Consider the following 20,795-nt stretch of genomic DNA (forward strand, 5'->3'; position numbering starts at 1 on the left):
TCATGACAAGGTGTCATGGCAGAAGCCTTCAATCCCTCCTTCTCGTCTTTTTTCTTTTGGAGATTTTTGGTTGGCAAACTTCCCTCGGATGACGCCCTCTTATTGTGTCCATTTGCTCGCACTGTGGACAAGCAGGTGAAACAGCAAGGCACCTTTTGATAGAGTGCCTGTTTGGCATGTTCTTCTGGAGTTGGCTCAGCTCTATCTTAGGCTGCAACCTCTTATTGCTTGAGCCCTTGGCCTTGCTCGAGAGCTGTTCTAAGGCAGTGAGTTCTCTGCTACAAGAGATCTTTCTGGCAGCTGTCATTAATACAGCATGGCTTCTTTGGCTCAGTCGGAATAACGCAAGATTCCAGAATGGCTACTTCTCCCATGCTCGCATAATATCAGACACTATTGGTGCTGTTTCTCTCTCAGGAAATCTATCTAAGGGGTTATGAAAAACTCAATTTCCGACTTCTCTATTCTCAGGGCATTTCATATCTCTCTGGCCATCTTTCCAAGGCACCCCGTATCCTCCAAGTCTCCTGGCATCCTCCCTTGGCAAGCTGGTGTTAATGTAACACTGATGGTGCTGCCAGAGGCTTTCCGGCAATCGCAGCTTGTGGTGGCATTTACCGTGATTATAGAGGAAGCTTCATGGGCTGTTTTTCATTTTCTTTGGGAGTGGCTTCTTCGCCTGTTGCTGAGCTCACTAGTGCTATGGAGGCCATGAAATCGCTTTTGAAAAGGGTGGCATCTCTTGTGGTTAGGATCTGACTAGTTAGTTGTTGCAACTTTTCACAACTTGGATACCGTGCCTTGGTACTTTAGAAATTGCTGGTTAAATTGTATTTCTCTTACTCTATGCAGTTTGTGGTGTCTCATATTTATTGGGAGGATAATTGTTGTGTTGTGCTGATAGATTAGCTAATTTAGGCTTTCATCAATCTGGCTTACAATGGTAGGACTTGTTACCATCTAGTATCCAGGAGCCTTTCTTCAGGGATAATATTCGATGGTGCAACCTAGTTGGGATTAGGGTATTTGGGTTGATGCTTCCGTGTGTGTGTGTGTGTGTATATATATATATATATATATATCATGCGTTTGGAAGTTTACTGTCTGTGAATGTATACTTCAATCCTTTGGATCTCTCAACTAGTTAAGGTTTCCTTTTTTTCTGGTTCTTGGGAGGTGTTACCGCACACTTTTGGGTGTCTATGAGACTAAACCTTACTCGTGGTACCAACGTTGCCCCTTCCTACTTTCTTGCAGGCTCAAACCCCTCACATTGTGGACCCCTCAATCGCCGAACTTGAGCTTGCTTACTATTTGAGCCACTCTAATGGGGGTTTTGCTTATTTTGATTGCAGGTGCATGAGCATGCTAGGGACTACCATAGAGCTCTAATAGTCAATAGAATTTTTTCAAATCATTGTGACCATCCAAGAGTGATCCAGACTCATTGTCATGCACCCACCCTCGTGTGGTTTAAGCTGAATACTGATGGCTCACAAGTTAGTGCATTTGTGGTAGAATAATCAAGTGAGGATGAATCGTCTTGTGACTTTTTCTTGCAATCTTGGCACTTGTACTATAACACAACCTGAATTATTGGGTATTTATCATGGTTTGAGGTTGGCCAACTGCTAAATATTTCTCATCTTATACTATCCGTGCGATCCAGCTGCTGAGTCTGAGATGTTATAGTGGTCAACCGTGTTATGTTGGTCATGGCTATCCAAATACTCATCATCATCGAGTAGTTCTGGGATAACCAAATTCATCGTGTTTACCATTAAGGAAACGGCTATGCCAATTGCCAATGAACTTGCCAAGCATGGTCATTCACTGGACTTGGGAAAGCATAGAACAGGTTCCATCCTTCATGTATTTACGTTGCTTTATTGCCTGTGCTAGTATACGGTGTTTGCGAGGATAGTTCAATGTTTTGGTGTTGTATTTTGGTCCTTGACCCCGTTATTCAACCCCTCAAAAATGAAAGGAAAAAAAAATTATTCTGGCTCTCCAATACGTGCTGCTACACACTTGCAAAATTTCAGTGTTAATTGTATAAGGAGTTGAATTAGGAGCTGTGTTATTATTTTATGTCTTTTCGCCCCATTCAGAAAGTTGACTCATGGGATCTTGAAAACATAAAAGATGACTGTTTCAAGTACTACTAGTTCTATAATAGTATAACTTTTCATCCATCTTAGCCAGGTGAAATATATATTCATGCCTGTTTTTTTTTTTTTTTGTCAATAGTCAAAGGAGACAGGTTCTATAATATACTTATATACGTAATAGCTAATGGAGCTTTCATCTTGCTCGTAGACATTTGCTATGTAATACCCGCATCAGGCAGAAGGCGCGATAAATTGTTTTTGGCTTCCCCCCTCCCTTTAATTCATAATTGTGTTTCTGGAGGAACTTCGTTAGCTACCAGATGAATTATGATTCTGTTATCATTGCTCGTTTTCCTAGCTTTAACTTGTTGGAAGGGAAAATGATTCTTGTTAAATATCTTAATCCTTTTTTTCTTTTTCTTTCTTTAACCGCTTTTAACAATTAAGTGTGCCCCATCAGGCTAAACTAGCAAATAACTTTAGAAGAATAGACAACTAACAATTTTATCACGAATATACTAGATCATTTATACATAGATTAAGAAATATTGATACATAGATTTTATTCTATATTTTTAATGCATTTTTAAAATAGAAAACAGAACAGGGCATGATTTTTATTTTTTTTGACAAAAACAGGGCATGATGTTAAAAGCTAATACATTGATTTTACTTAATGATAAACAGAGGAAAATTGAAAATTCCATAATGTTTTTCTTTCGTGTGCTATTTAATATGGTCTTTTGTCCGACACCATGACTTCATGGTTAAAGTTCACTTGGTCTGTATTGTGTGCCTAGTGTACTTCGGTTTCTGCTTCTGTGGGTACGTTGAGTATTTTCTTTTTTATTCACTCGTGCTTATAATAAGCTGTGCGCCGGAACACAAGTGTGCAGCAGTGAACCATGCATTGATTGGCACGGAGGTTTCGTTTGTGGTTCTAATAAAGCCAATAAAGGAAGCCCAGGTAGAATGCACACTTTTTTGTCAGTAAGAGATAATAATTTGTTAAAGATGCCTGAGTTTCTCGTTCTAAGAAATCACACCAAGAGTTTGAGGTGCTAATTTTATCGATTCAGTGTTTCTATTATATTTTCCATCACTTTTGCTTACAAATAAACAAAATTATTTTGGGTAAAAATGTGACAAATTCTTCAGCCTAACGTGAAAATGCTTAATTAATCGCCTTAAGCACTTGAAACTCCTACAAGAATGTGAGGAGAAAAAAGATGCAATTGTGTATCGTCTAACATAGGCATAATCAAATTTTAGAAAACTTCATTCTGTAAAGTGAGCTATTGTTTAATACAGTACTAAATTTAACTCTCAAAGAAAAACAGCGAAAAAATACAAAGTGCTTTGTTTTAAAATGCAACAATACCAACACAATTATTTTGCATCCACAAAACTTACCCCTCCATTTTGTTATGGATGACATAGTAGGTATTAAATTGTTTTCAAGAAAGTATTTTAGTTAATTTAAGTCACAAGACATTAATAAGATGGCAACTGGCAATATTACATCAATACCTGATCCCAAATTTTCGTCCAATCACACAAAGAACAGTTACAAAATTAACTAGTAGGAATAGGGCTAAGATGACACCCAAACACGGGTTATATGTCACAAACCACAAGATACACTGGAACAAGAAAAGCTTTGTTGAAGCTGCTATAGACCTCATGTCAAAACTTGGAAAATTGAGTCCAAATTAGCCAAGTTGACCATCCCCATCACAACTCCTATTATGCATAATCAGAATCATTTAATTGGCACGGCTTTTGAACACATCAAGACCCATCTCAGTAGGATCAGTTGCTTGCAGCTCAATCTGAATCCCATCAAGCTCCCTCTTGAATCTATCTTTGGAGCTGGCATAAATCATCTTGCTCCTAACCCTAGATGTATCAGGGGACCTTCAGACAAAAGCAAGCAACAAAATTAATATAGAAAAATTAGTTACTACTTCAAATCTTCTAAGTTATGGTTGTTCAGTTTGTGTAAGAGCCTACTACCAAGCAATGAAGAAAATTCTGCTCTTTTGGCAATTCTCTTCAGTGACAAAATCAAAATCATAAACAGCATATCGACACTCGTCGGCAGGAAGACTGGCAGCGAAATCATCATAACCATTTGCAGGCTCACCCAGCTTCTCCACAATAACTTGCTTCTGCTTCTCCTCAATCTTAAAAACGATAAACCGGTACGTCCTCTTCGCCTTGAGCTCCAAAAACTTTAGCTTGCAGTCATCATGGACGGCCATACCAGATGCTGCGTTCGCCTGTAAAATTCCATACATCAACAATTAGTTGGCAGTTAACACATGAAATCAAACAGATCAACATGCCCATGTGATGTCAATTGCTATTATAACATTAACAACAATGACCAAGTTTTATTCCCCTATAAGGGGTCAACTACACTTAACAGATACAATTGAGTTAAACCATAAACTAAATCTTCAAGAAATCTATTTAAAGCAGCAAGCCCAAGCGATTATGCATAGAAAACAATAAAATAAACATAAAAATTTGTAGGCAAGGAAAAACAGGCAAAATGATTAAATATATGCCTGAGCAACAAAAAATGGATCCAAGTAATTTAGAGCAGAAAATCTAACAGAAAACAATTCAAAGACAAACCATATGCTATCATTACTACAGGATCAAGCAAGCAAGAAAAAGCTAATCCCTACACTACAATGTGATTCCAGATTAAACGGTGAAATCGATATCAAAATCAGATCTATCATCACCAAAGAACATGCGCATGAACAGTTAGCGAAACACAAAACGCGTGATTACAACTTCGATTCTACAGTGTTCAGTGTTGATGATGATAAGATCGATCATGAATCCAGCTCAATCTCAAAAGAAAAAAAAAGCAGTAACCGCCAAAAACAGTTTACAGGAACACAGATAGAGAGAACGCGAGAACAAATATTGCCATATATTTCAAGGTTTTCGGAAGAAAACTTCAAATCGCTGGGAACTTCAGTTCAGTTCTCTCTTATCCGTTTTCTGAGGTTTAAAAAACACAATATATATATATATATATATATATATATAGAGAGAGAGAGAGAGAGAGAGAGAGAGAGAGAGGAACTAACCATTTTTTTCTCGGGGAGGAAGGACAAAAATGGAAAGTAAAGTTTGCAGCGATGCTGAAGGAGGAGATGCAGGAATGGGATTTGTTGTGGGCGAAGGTGAAGATTGGGTTGGGTTGAGGAAGGAAGGAAGGAATGGAAGGAGAAAATGAATTTAAATTGAATTTATATTGTGGCACGCGGAAGAGCGTCTCCGAGCGTCAAATTTGTGATTAATGATGGACCAATCTCAACACTCCCGGTTAATACAATTACGTGTTTAAAATGCACATAAATAATCATTTTCTTCTCCAAGGATTTGTTTGCTTCTCAGAATAAAAATAAAAATTAAATTTTTTAATTAAGATAAGTGTAAAATGTGAGTTTTATATGATAAAGTATACAAATTTTCTTCTGGTGTTTTTTCTCATCCAAATCAAACACAATCCAAATATAATTTATCTGTTGTTAATTCTGACTGATTCAATTAGAATTGAATCGATCTCTTGGGTTAAATTTTAAGTTTGACATTTATGAAGGAAAAAATATATTCCAAATTAAAAAAAAAATCTCTTATTTTTAGTTCAAAATTTCAAAAAATTATGTGACAAGTGATAATATTAACCTACTTCAGAAACTAAAATAACAAAAATAATTAAGTTTAAGTATTAAAGTTACAACACAAAAACTTATAGACTTTTTTGGTATTTTATTATTTTAAGGATGAAATTATTTGTTTACCCTTAAATTGTACCAACGTTGCTTTTCAATTTTGACGTGGCTTCTGCTCTTCGACTCGGCTTGCTGTTTCTGGGCGTATCAAGCGACATTGCGCCTAATAATCTAAACCACATACGATAATCATATAACTTTCGAAAATATTTGAGATTTTTCATTTGAAACTTTATTTTTTGTTTACATGTATTTGACTTAGATACGTTCTGGAAGTAAAACAAAATGATATTGAAAGTAGGTTAGGTTATACAAGTCATGAGACATACTTAAATATTGTTTCACTATTTTCAAATTTTCATTATACTTTTAAATGGCATTAATTCAAAACTCAGCAACATAAATTTTCAAGTGCATCATCTAGAGTACACTACTCAATGAAAGGAATTATTCTCTTAAACTATTATTATCTTTAAAAAGTATATTACATAGCTAAGTTTTGTTTTACTACTATCTTTTAAATTAATTATGATATATATGTATATATAAGCATGCATACGCTGGTGGCATACAGGCGAACGACGTCGTGTGCATGACTAAGAGTGTTTGAAAATCTGGTATAAAATAAATTTTGAGGTGAAAATAATTCTGCTGAAGGATTAGAATTTATTTATTTTTATCTGTTTGGTTAAAATAATTTTTTTAACAAACATGCACTAAGCTAACAGCTGGCTCATAATTCGGCGGCTGGCGTAAAGTGGGATATTTGTTGGTGGTTGACAATTGGCAATTGACATTTTTTCATGGAAAATTTAAATTTGGATATTTCCTGTAAAGCATGAATGAGGAAAAATAAGAGACCAACAATGACACTTACTTGGTATTGGGTCCCCTCGATATTCTTTTTTCTGCGTCAATCCTACGCGACCCCGTATTCATATTCCTTTAATTGCAACGCTGCCCAAACATTCATGTCTTCAATCACCTCACCACCACACCACAAAGTGTTGGTAACACATGTCTTTTCAATTTTTACTTACAATTAATTAAGAACGTTTCTTACGTTCAATTAAATTGATTTTGAAGCTTATGAAGATCAAAAATACTTTAAACTTATCAAGGCTAAAATTATCATTTTAAGAATGAAATTTATTTTTTTATGCCTATAGGAATTAATCAATTTGATTTAAAGATCAAATCAATCTTATCTAATTTAAAATAATTTGTATTAAGTAGATATGAGATTAAATTGGTAATAAAAGATGAATGGGGAGAAGGATAGATCCTTGCTTTGAATACTCCTACTAAAAAAATTAACAAACATTTTTCTTTATAAAAAGTTATATTGGATTTGCTTTTGTTTTTTTTTTTCTATCTTGTTAGAAAATAATAAGTAAATTACTGGTATATTTTATCTCTTTTGCGAATTTTGTAGAAATGGTATATTAAATTAATATTTAAGATTACAAATCTTGTTTTATTTAATTCTTGATTTTATAATATTTTGATATAAAAAAAATTCTTGATTTTATAATTAAACTACATTATTGATGTTAATTTTCTAGTCATATTATTATGAGACTCGTGTAATGTTTTAGGATGAGAATGGAAATTATTATAATAGCCCACATGATAAAGATTGTGGATGAAAATGAAAGTTCTTTCTACTTTTGTTTTTTCTTGAAAACTCTTTTCCAACAATTGATTGCTTAATTTTAAACTAATCAATCGGGAATTAACTGGCATTGATTTAGATAATACTGTATCTAGTGTCTTTTTATAATTTTTTTAGTTTAAAAGTAAGAAAGGAAGAAAATGAATTTTAATAAAGTGGGAGATATGGAGGAGATATATTTTTTCTTTATTTAGTTTTTTTTTATTAATCATATGTATCTTTCACATAAGACAAGAATTTGGTTTAAGAGAATAGTTAAGAGAAACAAAAAAATCTTGGTAACACATGAATTAATTAACATATAATTATTTCATTTTAGTCCATAGTCTCTACCACAAAGAGATAAAAGAAAAAATGTTTTTTTTTGGGTGTGTGTGGATTGATTTAAGAGCAGAGAAGGAAAATATCATTTCATTTAATTTTTTATTCCATGTTGGAACCCTAAAAAAATATCAAACCTTATTATTGATGATTTTGTTTAATTTGCATTATGGAGAAAAAATTGGATAATATACTAAAATTACATGTAAAAGGATGTCAATCTGAAACATATTTTAAAACTTTGGATAATATACTAAAATTATATGTAAAAGGATGTCAATCTGAAACATATTTTAAAACTTTTTAAAAAAGATTTAGTGAATAAACTGTTCAAGATTTATTGAAAAACTCATCTTCTCTGTGAGTCATGTTAACAAGGGAAACAAATCAAAATTTATTTTAAATCTAAAAATGTTACTTTTACTACTAGATTGACACAACTATTACATATGATTTTATTTGGATCAACTCAAACGCTAAGTCTAGGAGGAAAGAAATATAACTTTGTCGTAGTTGATGACTATTCAAGATATACATGGGTTTACTTTCTTACATATAAACATGTGTCTTTCAAAGTATTTGAGATATTTTGTAAGAGAGTTCAAAATGAAAAAGGATTTTGTATTTCTTCTATCAGAAGTGATCATGAAACTGAATTTGAGAATGTTGACTTTAAATCATTTTGTGAAAGAAATGGTATTTTTCATAACTTTTCATCATCAAGAATACCTTAACATGATAGAATAGTTGAAAAGAATAATAGAACTCTACAAGAAATAGTTAGGATCATGCTTTGCGAAAACTCACTTCCTAAATACTTTTGGGCATAAGTAGTAAACACAATTTGCTATGTTCAAAACAAAATATTGATATGACCATTGATAAAAAAAAAGACTTTTTATGAACTTTGGAGAGGAAGAAGACCCAATATCTGATACTTTCATCCATTTGGATGTGAGTGTTTTATCCTTAACACCATATATCAACTTGTAAAGTTTGATTCAAAGATGGATAAAAGTATCTTCGTGGGGTATTTTGACACATCCAAAGCTTTCATAGTGTTTACCTCAAGAACTTTAGTTGTGGAAGAATTTATCCATGTTAAGTTCAATGATGGTCTAACAACTGATAGGAAGCTATCAGATCTTGAGGATGATTTTGCATAAATTCAAATTGGTTTGTCTGATGCACCCGAGATAGACAAAGTAAAATAGTCTGATGAAATTCTTCCTCAATCTGGAGAATCATCAAGTCAACAACCTCAAACTAAGGACTGGAAATTTGTTAACTATCATCCTCAAGATCAAATAATTGGAGATCAAATTGAACGAGTCAAAACATCATTCAAAGATCTTGCGTTTTGTGCTCGTGTCTAAAATTGAACATAAGACGATAGGTGAAACTTTGACTGATGATAATTTGATCGTTGCAATGGAATAAGAACTCCACCAATTCAGTAAAAACAATGTTTGGGCACTTGTTTCCAAACCTGATGACAATAATATTATTGGAACAATGTGCGTTTTCAATGATAAATCGGATGAACAAGGTAAGGTGGTAAAAAATAAAGCTAGGTTAATAGCTCAAGGTTATAACTAACAAGAAGGTATATGTTTCACAAAAATATTTGCTCGTTACTAGACTTGAAGTTATAAAAGAAGAAGTGTATGTGAAACAACCTCTTGGGTTTGAAGACCATACGTTTCTAGCTCGTGTTTTCAGACTAAAAAAGACTCTATATGGTTTGAAACAATCATCACATGCTTGGTATGACAGACTAAGCTCTTTTTTTTAGAAGTTAGTTTTATGAAAGGCAAAATGGATACTACTTTTTTTTAGAAGAAAAGTCAACAAAGATTTCATTATAGTTCAAATTTATGTTGATGATATCATTTTTTGAGCTACTTATGAATCTCTATGCAAAGATTTCCTTTATCTAATGAATAATGAATTCAATATCAGCATGATATGAGAACTTAAGTTCTTTTTAGGGCTTCAAATTAAGCAAGACGGTAAAGAAATATACATACATTAGCAGAAATACACTAAAGAGCTTCTGAAGAAGTTCAAGATGAAAGGTATCAAACCAATGAAAATACCTATGCATGCTTCCAATCCTCTAAGCAGAGACAAATAAGATAAATCAGTAGATCATACAATCTACAAAGGTATGATTGACTAACTTTTATATCTAATTGTCAGTGGACCTGATATTATGTATAATGTTTGTATGTGTTAGATTTCAATATGATCCTTGAGAGTCACATCTCAAAGTTGTTGAGAGGATCTTACACTATCTAGTAGGTAACACTAACCAAAGTTTGTTCTATAAGAAAAATCAATATTTTATGTTAGTAAGACAATGTGATGTAAAATATGTAGGAGATAGAGTTGAACAAAAAAATACAAATGGTGGATGCCATTATATTGGACCTTGTTTGATATTTTGGGCAAGTAATAAGTAGAACTTCACCTCTCTATCAACAACAGAGGCTAAGTTTGTGTCTATTGCAAGTTGTTACTTACAACTCTTATGGGAAAAAAAGTATTAGTTATGTGTATTTTTTGGGAGTGAAAAAAATTTGCAATCCAACAAAATCATGATTCGTTTGTGCAATTTTTTCACCCCCAAAAAAATACACAACGAAAATACATTTCCATTGTGTTTTGTGTTGAGAAACACAACAGAATTAGACTTTTGTTGTGTATTTTTTGTTTTGTGAAAGAACAATGAAAGTATGATTCGGTGTGTCCCTCAACTCAAAACACAACGAAAAAAAGTTACCATTGTGCAACAATACAAAAAAAAAATACAAAAGGGTTAGAGGTGTAAGAAAAAAGAGAATGGTAAAATGGACAATTTACTTTGTCTATAGCAAATTTGACGGTGAGAATAGCATTGTCCTTACTCCACCCGAGAAGGGGAAGTTACCCGGTCCATTCTACATACCCAAAAATAATTCTTATTATTTTTTTCTTAACATATAAGTAGATGACCCTTGGTTACACGTGTTAACTTGCACGACACTTCATGAGAAAAAACGGCTGAGGAGGGCCACCGTTGGATCCCAGCAATGCCACGTAGCGCAATGTAAAAGGCCCAACTCGAGTGGGTCCCATCACATTTATCCATTTGTCTTCTGGCCTCTTCCGAAATATCGTGACGCCATTTTATTTTTGGGACAGTTGTTGTTTCTTTTTACGAAACTCATCGCCTTCTGCTCCTCTCTGCTTTCCATAAAGTTGAAATCTCAAGCGCGAACCAAGCCTTTCGCTTCAGTTCGTTACCGCCCTCTCAGCTTTCGCTCTCTCTCCCTCCCCCTCCGTCCAACCAAACCCTAACACTCTCCAATCTCACTTCTCTGTCTCGAATCTCTTTGAGTGCAGAGCTCACTGCTCTTCCCCAATCTCAGATCTGTTACTCCAAAACTCGATTCATGGCTCCTGGAGCGCGTCTTTCGATTTTCTTTTAATTCTAGGGATTGGAGGCTAATCGGATTTGAGTTTTTATTGGATTTTTAATTGGTGTTGTGGTTTTGAGGTAGGTTTCTTACTGTTCGTTATTGTCGTTCTTCTTCTTTTTTTTTTTTGTGTCTTCAAAATGAATGAATTAAAGGTTACGCGGTTTTGGTTTCATTCGAAGAACCGTCTCGAAACTTCCTTTGGACGCGTTGATTGGAATATTAACTGTTTTTTTTTTGTTTTTTTTCGATGCTATTTTAGTGTTTTCCGTTGTGCATAGCCGCGAATTGATCGGAATGTGTGTTTCTAATTGTGAATTTTGTGCGTAGGCTTTGATTTGACACGAATCTTGTGTGGAAGTTCAAGTCTGTTCGAGTTTCTTCGTGAATGCTGTGCGGCAGTGGTGTTTATCTGGTAGTTACCACGTTTGGATTCCCAGGGGCTCTGTTCTTTGATTTTGATGGGAGAAGAAGTGGTTTGTGTGCATGCATTAGAAGAAGGAAAGCAGGAGAACAATGAGGAGTCAAGGACGGAACTGAAGCGTGACTACGACCAATGCGTTGCTGATACTGAACCTCACCTGTCTCCTAATAAGAAACAAGCGAAAGAAGTTTCCAATGATGAAGTGCGCTCTGAGGTTTCTAACCCCAACGTTTCTGCAGCAGAGCTTGCGCAAACTTTTCAAGATATCAGTAGCCAACCAACTGAATCCGAAAATGTCAACCATGCAGAGTGTGGGGAACTGACGTCTACTTGTTTGGAGAATTCAAGTTCTGATGAGACCTTGAGTGATGAAGCCGGTGAACAGAATAATAATAATAATAATAATAATACTTCTCAGAGTGATAAGGACACAAGTAGTGCTGCAATGACATCCCGTGTAGTGATGGAAATCCCCAAGCATGCGAGTTCATCTGGTATCAGGAAAATTACTTTTAAGTTCAGTAAGAAGAAGGAGGACTATGATTACCAACCGCCTCCACCTATGCACCATCCTGCTCTTTACAATGATGGCAATTACATTGGCTTTCATGGGGATGATGAAGAATATTTGGCAAGGGATGATTGTAGTGGTGGGTCGTTAGAAAGCCCGTGTGGAATGGGATATGTTCGTGATGGAGATTTGGACTTGTACACTCGCAATATGGAATTGAAAATGTCCAAGAAAGTAGTCCCCAACTGCTACCCTACAAATGTCAAAAAGCTTTTATCAACTGGCATCCTTGACGGAGCTGTAGTGAAGTATATTTACAATCCTGGAAAGGTAAAGCTCACATTCATTGTCTTTTTTTATATACTCATGCTTGGTTTCTTCTTATGTTTTGAAGTTGTTGTCAGGTTGAGCTACAGGGGATTATTGATGGTGGCGGATATTTGTGTGGCTGTTCAATGTGCAATTACTCTAGAGTAAGACATGCGCTTTGTTTCGTTATGTTTGGAGATTCTGTTCTGTATTTACAAGATGGCTAACTTTATCATTTTCTCAGGTTCTTAGTGCCTATGAGTTCGAGCAGCATGCTGGAGCCAAGACTAGACATCCAAATAATCATATATTCTTAGAAAATGGAAGACCGATATATAGTATTATACAGGAAATAAAAACTGCTCCACTCAGTCTACTAGATGAGGTTATAAAGAATGTGGCTGGTTCATCTGTCAATGAGGAGTCCTTCCAGGCTTGGAAAGGTGAGAATCATTTCTCTGGCAAGAAGTTTTTATTAGAAACTCTTGTGTCCAGCTATCTGAACAGTGAATACTATAAAATAAGAACCAGTTATATTTCTCCGTAGGCATTCTGTATCACTTTCTTTTATTGCCATATCCTTCCCAACAGAAGTCATTTTTAGTCTCTTTGATGTGGTCCACACATTTCATCCTATCTGGAATCTATCCTTACATAAAACTTACATAGCACTTGGTTAGGGGTTATAAGGTTGGCTTAGTGGAGAAGGGAGGGGGAAGGGGGGAGAGGTTGTGGGTTCGAATCCCCCACTAACAAACTACTAACTAACATTTGCCGATAAAAGAAAACATAGCGTTTGGTTGGAAGAAAATGGAGGAAGGGGGGGGGGGGGGGGGGATTGGGGGGGGATTTGGAAGGGAGGAAACATACTTGAAACTTTTAGGCTTTGCTGACTAAATTATCCCCAACCTGAAAACTTAAGTGTAATTACTTTATCGATCTACAATAATGCTATTTCTTCCTCTCCTCCCCTCTTTAGAATCCCTGCCTCTCCCTCCTCTATATTTAGAATTTAACTTCCTTTAAACCAAAAACTTGGTGTAGTTTCTAACATTTTTTTATTTGAAGATTAGAAAGTATCTGTTGGTTGGCTGCTTCTGTATTTTTATTTTGCTACACTGTGGTCTTCTATACTCTTAATAGCCCACATGTGGTATTAAGTGTAGTGGGATTTAAATAAAATAAAAGAAGAGAAAAGGAAATGGTTTGGAGGTTAAATAAATTAGAAGAGTGATATGAAAGAAAGAAACTAACAATATAAGAGTGGCGGAACAGTTGTGAATTAAACTTCCATTTGGAATCAGCACTAAATGGAATAAGAAAGCATTAATGGTATAAAAGGGTAACAGTCAAATAAACTCTTATATTTCATTGAAATTGAGAATACTTTAGTAACTTTTCCTTGTGCAAAACCTTAACTTGTACAAAATTTATTTTGAAATGGAGTACAAAAAATATGGGTGTTAAGAATTATTTTTTCCCTGTATTTTGTTAGAGCTAATCATGATATAGTCTTGATCTTATTCTATTGGAGAGTATTATTACCAAGCTCTCCAACTTTCCTAGAAGGTTGAGCTGTTAGGTGAAAGCTTATGAATGGGTTTGTATCTAACAGTTATCATTACAAAACACCCAGGAACTGGAAGGAATAAACTCAATAAAGATTTAAAATATAGAGTATCCCATGCTTGTTGTTTGGTGTAACTTGCATGGGAAGACACATTAAGCGTATAGATGCATATTTCTCATGACAAATAGTAAGAGATGTTTCTTTTGCTTTGCTTTAGGTCTTGATTTTTCTTATATATATTTTCTTTGCCTTGGGTTCTGCAGAAAGTCTTCTACAAAGCAATGGCAAGGTTCAGGCTCATAAAAGTTATAGCACCAAACTTGTCGGTATGCCTCATACAAACATAAGGTGAACCCGAAATAAACCCAAAAAGCATTCCCTATGTCTTGCTTATTCAGCTTGTTTAGTTCATTTGGATATTGGCAACCTTTTCAATTAAGGAATTCTATAGTGAACAGGACATATCTGATTTCCCCCCCCACCAGAAGTAGTTCTTGCTGTCAATGTGTTCATTTTTAATAGTAAAAGAAACTTGCTCTAAATGCCAAGACATTGATGGTTAACCACATTATTGGTGCAAATGTTCAATGGGCCTTCTTAAGCAAGAATAACATCTCATGTTTTGTTTATGTGATGCCTTTATCTTACTTCACATCACTAAAGCATGTGAACTAGGGCATTTGCTTGTGCTTTTAAAGCCTCGTTAATGGTGGTCTCAAGTTAATTTGCTTAGTCCTGATGCTTTGTCAGCCAGTGCTTTCAGGATTTGGGAATTGGTGCTTGTTGAATTGAAACTTAATCAGATTTTGTAATTCTATGGTTTTGTTAAAGGAAAACAATTTCATTTTCACCTGAGTTTTGCTATGGTGTTATCTATGAGAGCTGCTGCCAATTTAATTTTAGTGCTTTTTTATTTTGGAATTTTTGGAGAACTCTAAATTCAATTTTATTTATGTCTGTCAATTGTTAATATTTTCAATTTTTTTTGTCATTAAGTTAATGAAATTTGGCTCCATTTTAAAAGAAAAAAAGACTGACAAAACTTGTTACCTATTAAATTGTTGTTCCAGTCAATCTGTAGAAAGTACAAGCCATTTGTCATCTTTGCATGTACCGAGTCATTATGAGCAGCACATGTATATGAATCAGACAACTGATGAATGGAAGCGTGTGGTGAAAAAGTTTGTCCTCTCTCTTGGTTCAATTACTTATACCCATACTTGATTGTTGAGAATGTGCTTGAGCAGTCTTCATATGTATAAGGTTATATGGTCAATTAAGTTATAGATTTTTCCTTAAGATTCAATTATTCACAGTACACCTTTTTTGCAGGCCAAGCTCCTACACTTCTAACTCAGGTGTACTGCAGAAAAGAAGTGCTGATGGTTGCACTAAGAGAAGGTACTTTTGTTTTGTTTTTGGGGATGCCTGTTCCATTCCTCTAGCTTCTCTATGTGAATTGCAATAGCTTAGCTACTGTAGTTTGAATTTGATTTTTTGCTTTTATCAGGGACAATGATTTACACAGGTTGCTTTTTATGCCAAATGGGCTACCAGATGGTGCTGAGTTGGCTTACTATGTCAAAGGACAGGTGTCTTAATATTTTCTTTAAATATTTTTTGTCATTTGGTGCTTATGGGTTGATTTGCACTTGATTTTTATTCTTTTCCATGATTAATGTGTGTTTCAGAAATTACTTGGAGGTTACAAACAGGGAAACGGGATAGTCTGTGGTTGTTGTGATATAGAGGTACGATCATATAACTGTGTGCACAAAATATTTTGTTTATGCAAACATAAATGCTACTATAAGCTTTTACTATTTGCATTATGTGTAAACAGATAAGCCCTTCACAGTTTGAAGCCCATGCTGGAATGGCTGCTAGGCGTCAACCGTGAGTAGAATTTAAAAGAATCTAAATGACTGATCTGTTTTTCTATATATTGAAATAATTTGTCCTTTTGCAGTTACCGACACATATATACTTCCAATGGATTAACACTTCATGACATAGCTCTATCGTTGGCAAATGGTCAAAACCTTACCACGGGAGACAGTGATGATATGTGTGCAGTATGTGGAGATGGAGGAGATTTGATTCTTTGCAATGGATGCCCCAGGGCATTTCATGCAGGTGAACAAATTGTCTTCAACAATTCTTAAGTTATTAATTATTTACAAATATTGTAATGTTTTCATGTGCTTTTCTTGTCCATTATATTTAAAAAATATATCCACTGTTGTGTGTAATTTGGATGATGAGTGATGATGTCTATCATCTACACGTTGCAAGAAAGTGTGCTTTATTGTATTCATATGCTGCATACAACATAACATATTGCATAACATATTGTCTGTCTTGCTACCTCATTTTGTTCAGTGATATACCATGCTTAGGTCACTTTAGTAGCAGATATTGTGAAATTACTATGGGAAAATAAAGTGGTTTGGAGGTAAAGTGACAGGATTTGTTAACATTTGGCATTTTCTGGTTCAATTGCAGCCTGCTTGGGTTTACAGTGTGTTCCAGACAGTGGTTGGCAATGTCTAAATTGTATAGATAATGCTGGTAATGGAAGAGAATCTTCTATTGTGAGGCCAATCATGATACGATTGACACGCGTTGATAAAACACCAGAAGTTGAAATGGGAGGATGTGTTGTTTGCAGGTAGGTTATATGGTTTGTTTATCTTAAAAAGAATTTAACAAAACAATCAATTTTTGACAATTTTATGAGGAAGATGTTTCCTACAAAAGTGTGCAATTTTACTTTCAAGTAAGATTTTGGATTTTGGCTCATGGTATATAGTGGTTCAGTAGCATATGTTGTTAGGAGGTCAAAGCAATGCATGTGTATGGCATGTAATGTGGTGGTAGAATTAATGATGATTCATGGAAATAAGCCATTGAATTTTGAAATTTTGGTATTAATGTTTTTTTTTAATGACAATGTGTGCAGAATTTAAGCTATCTGTATTGGGTTTTTCTGCTAGAGAAAGCTCAGTTTGGTTTTTAGTATTATACTAATGTGCTAATTGTGTTGATTGGTCAACAGGGAACATGATTTCAGTGTTGCTAAATTTGATGAACGAACAGTAATAATTTGTGACCAGGTATGATTTATACATGATGACATTTGTATTTAACTGTCCTTTTTTAGAAAGTTAAGTATATTTTGCTGGTTGTTATCCAGTGTGAGAAGGAGTATCATGTTGGCTGCTTGCGGGACATGGGGCTATGTGAGTTGGAAGTAAGCACTGGATCTTTAGCAAATATTTTTATGATACTTGCATTTGTTTTTAATTTTTCATTATCATATCTTATGACAGGAGCTGCCCAAGGATAAGTGGTTTTGTTGTGATGACTGCAATCGAATATATGCTGCTCTACAGAATTCAGTTTCTGCTGGAGCAGAAATTATACCAGCTTCCTTTTCAGAACTAATAATCAGGAAGCATGAGGACAAGGGATTATGTACCTATGGGGCCATGAATGATATCCAGTGGAGAATTTTAAGTGGAAAAAGTCGTTATCCTGAACATTTACCATTGCTTTCACGAGCTGCTGCAATTTTCCGAGTGAGTATTCATGGCTTCCAAGCATGTTAATAGTTATACTTGATTTTTTATGCTGTTGATATTTCATATTTGTTCACGTTTCATTGGTTCTATCATCTGCACCTAGCTTACCTAAAACAGTTCAAATTTGTTAAAGTATATAAAGAATAGGTCTATTACAAATGCTGTAATATTAATGATTACTGTATTGTAACTTGCTTTCTTGATGAGAAAACTTTCCTTGTCATATAGAATGCTGTTTACATTGTGTTTTCATTAGTGGCTTTGTCTTAGCCATTACAAGAAAAGTAATCCCCCGTCTCTCGAAATCTGATCCCTTAATTTTTTACATGATAAGAAAGAATTCATGGATTCTGTATATGTATGGAATCAAATATTTTTGAATTGGTTTGTTTATAAGTGCAATGTTTTGTTTGGCATGTTATAAAATAGGGATCTTTTGATTCAGAATTTTTTTTAGCTGTGTTTTAATAGCAATCCACTCAAAACTGGTTGGATTTGAGTGTATTTAATTGGAATTTAGTTTTAATTGTTGGAATTAACATTTTGTTCTTTAGTTAAGTTGTTTAACCATTCTTAATAGGGTAATAAACTAGTTCTACCTTTATCTTTCTTATTCTACCATTTGATTATTGTGTGTTGGCCGTTGGTTATTCAGTGGCATTGAAATTGTCTGTTATATATATGTTGTGTTATGATGTTATCCACTTCTCATGCTATGGGAATTGTTTTGGCAGGAATGTTTTGATCCCATAGTTGCCATTTCTGGTCGTGATCTGATTCCTGTTATGGTCTACGGGTAAGCAAATATGGATAATTTTATTATAGATCAGTGTGGTTGATTCTTACATGTGCAGCCTTCTGTATTCTTGTGCTTCCTTCCTAGGGATGATTTATTGCACTATGGATTATTAACAGTCAAATGTTAGTATGGCTGGTGGATAAGTTGAATCTGACTTGAATTATGATGAATATGCATATTTCCCTCTATCACTCTCTCCTCCACTCCTCCCCCCCCCCCCCTGCATAGTTACTGGTTGATGGTAAAACTAGTCTGTAGCCTCTCTGAGCTTTCGTTGCATCAGAACATACATGTTTTAGGGTGAATTAAATTTGTATCTACTTATCTATCACAAGCGGTGTTTGTTTTGAAGTTCTCTTCAACATCTGAATTAAATTTGTACCTTAGCTATAGTCATATTTGGTTATCTATTATTTATCCCTTCCTGTTATAAATATAATATAACCAAGCATACTGAACTTAGCTTTGATTTTTCTTGTATTTGGTACTTCCGGTACCACTTTGTTTTGTTTAATACAATCTTTTTCTGATTTAAAAAAAGAAAGAATTTATATTGTTTAAGAGTCTTGGTATGAATTTTTAGTGGACACGAGTCACATGGGTGATGCATGTGTTGCACAGCCAGGATTCTAATAATCTTTTAGATCATTTTTTTCTGTTAATATATTGTATTTTGAATTTTGTGCAGGAGAAATATTTCTGGCCAAGAGTTTGGGGGAATGTATTGCATTGTTTTAATTGTGAAGTATGTTGCTATCTCCAGTTTCCTTATTTTCTTGATAGTGCTTCGATTTGGTTGTATTGACATTGAATTTATCATACTCGCACAGTTATGTTGTAGTATCTGCTGGGCTTCTTAGGATTTTTGGCCGTAATGTTGCTGAGCTTCCACTTGTTGCCACAAGCAGAGCACATCAAGGAAAAGTAAGCAACTTATTCATGCATGACACCCAAAATTGAAAAAGTTGATTGATACATGCATTTCAATAACACTTATTTATCTTTCAAAGATGTTAGTGAGGATAAGTTTCATTAACTCGCGATTTTCCATTTAGGGTTATTTTCAAGTGTTGTTCTCTTGCATAGAGAGGTTGCTGTCTTCTCTAAACGTGGAAAAGTTGGTGCTTCCTGCAGCCGGGGATGCTGAATCAATTTGGACTAAGAAATTGGGCTTCCGAAAGATGAGTGAAGATCAGGTAAGTCCATCCTTCTACATTTACTGGTTTACTAGGGAAAGTAGATTTTACCTATGTACTCAGAAGTGAGAACCCAATAAACTAATTAATAGATTGAATAGGTCAAATCAAAATGTGCGAATTCTTCTTTATGTGTTAGACTATAAATCACATAGATAATAAATAGGTTTGCTGGTCTTGAGATATTAGCGACCATAGGTTTGATTCCATATTGCAAGGCTGCAATGTGGTTAGCTGTTAATTATGTGCAGTGGCACAAGTTCTGTGAAGAAAAAAGGCCAACTTAACTCAAATATGACCTGTAAGAAATCAAAAATGGTTTTTTTTTTTTGTTGAGAAAGTGTTACCAATGAACTTGTACTATTTTCAATGAAAACTTTTTATTTATTGGTTTCAACGAGTAATTCATTCAGCACTACAGCACATTTATTTTATTTACTGATATAATATAATAATAAGAGCATGGTTGTGGTCATGGTGACGTGAGTTAAAAATTTGAAGAAATTGTTGCAGACATCAACAAGCATTGACAATTAAGCTTCTTTTTTTTTTTTTTTTTCTTGGGCAGTTATCCAAACATCTCAGAGAGGTGCAGCTAACACTCTTCAATAAAACTTCAATGCTGGAGAAGACAGTGCAGCTGGCTATAGAATGAATTTTATCTGGTGTTGTAACTAATTTTTGGCTATTTATTCATTTTTTTAGCATTTTCCTCACTGTAACGTTGCTGCGATGTTCATGCTGCCGTATTGTTCTTTTCTTAATTTTTTGTTTCCCACGTAGTATGGGTGGTTGTGGCTTGGTCTTGGTTCCAGCCAGCCATGTCTCTTTTTGTACAATGTAGGATAAAAAGGCGTAAAAAATAGGGAACATGGCCTAGAAGGAAGTAGAGGAGTTCCAAAGAGCCAGCATGCTGACCAATTTTATTTTTTTTAATTAGCATGCATGTTGGATATATAAAATCCTACTGTATTGATTTTTTTTTCCTCCAAAAAAATTGTGCATCTTTGCAGTGAATTTAAATTCATGAAGCTTGGCTCTCTTTGGAACTTACACACCACGATGAATGGTAGTAG

At 34.6% G+C, this 20,795-nt stretch overlaps 2 protein-coding genes across 3 annotated transcripts; one reads left to right on the forward strand and one right to left on the reverse strand.

The window, feature by feature from the left end:
- Positions 1–3,609: 3,609 nt before the first annotated feature.
- LOC100499953 (uncharacterized) lies at positions 3,610–5,397 on the reverse strand. The gene is made up of 3 exons (NM_001251590.2): positions 5,222–5,397; positions 4,128–4,393; positions 3,610–4,028 (listed from the first exon to the last, which is right to left on the reverse strand). Exons 1-3 carry the CDS (start codon positions 5,222–5,224, stop codon positions 3,878–3,880), a joined length of 420 nt encoding a protein of 139 aa, NP_001238519.1. The 5' UTR covers positions 5,225–5,397; the 3' UTR covers positions 3,610–3,877.
- Positions 5,398–11,029: 5,632 nt separating this feature from the next.
- LOC100808999 (uncharacterized) lies at positions 11,030–20,483 on the forward strand. 2 transcript variants are annotated; one of them, XM_006594017.3, is made up of 20 exons: positions 11,031–11,406; positions 11,657–12,591; positions 12,666–12,734; positions 12,815–13,013; positions 14,404–14,488; positions 15,211–15,321; positions 15,473–15,541; positions 15,651–15,732; positions 15,832–15,891; positions 15,984–16,036; positions 16,110–16,276; positions 16,646–16,811; positions 17,199–17,256; positions 17,337–17,393; positions 17,473–17,721; positions 18,459–18,520; positions 19,212–19,268; positions 19,354–19,447; positions 19,579–19,719; positions 20,288–20,483. In XM_006594017.3, exons 2-20 carry the CDS (start codon positions 11,788–11,790, stop codon positions 20,372–20,374), a joined length of 2,670 nt encoding a protein of 889 aa, XP_006594080.1. In that variant the 5' UTR covers positions 11,031–11,406; positions 11,657–11,787; the 3' UTR covers positions 20,375–20,483. The 2 variants fall into 2 exon arrangements, with proteins under 2 accessions (XP_014620982.1, XP_006594080.1); XM_014765496.3 differs by lacking the exon at positions 15,211–15,321 and having other exon boundaries at positions 11,030–11,406.
- The last annotated feature ends 312 nt before the right edge of the window (positions 20,484–20,795 follow it).

Source organism: Glycine max, chromosome 13 (genome assembly GCF_000004515.6).
Source record: "Glycine max cultivar Williams 82 chromosome 13, Glycine_max_v4.0, whole genome shotgun sequence".
Taxonomy (NCBI): domain Eukaryota; kingdom Viridiplantae; phylum Streptophyta; class Magnoliopsida; order Fabales; family Fabaceae; genus Glycine; species Glycine max.

Coding starts and splice junctions, on each gene's coding strand:
- LOC100499953 (NM_001251590.2), bottom strand. Junction 4,029..4,127: donor AGAATTTTCTTCATTGCTTG/GTAGTAGGCTCT, acceptor TTTTGTCTGAAG/GTCCCCTGATACATCTAGGG.
- LOC100808999 (XM_006594017.3), top strand. CDS start 11,788: ATGGGAGAAGAAGTGGTTTGTGTGCATGCATTAGAAGAAGGAAAGCAG. Junction 14,489..15,210: donor ATGCCTCATACAAACATAAG/GTGAACCCGAAA, acceptor TTGTTGTTCCAG/TCAATCTGTAGAAAGTACAA. Junction 17,394..17,472: donor TGGGGCTATGTGAGTTGGAA/GTAAGCACTGGA, acceptor ATCTTATGACAG/GAGCTGCCCAAGGATAAGTG.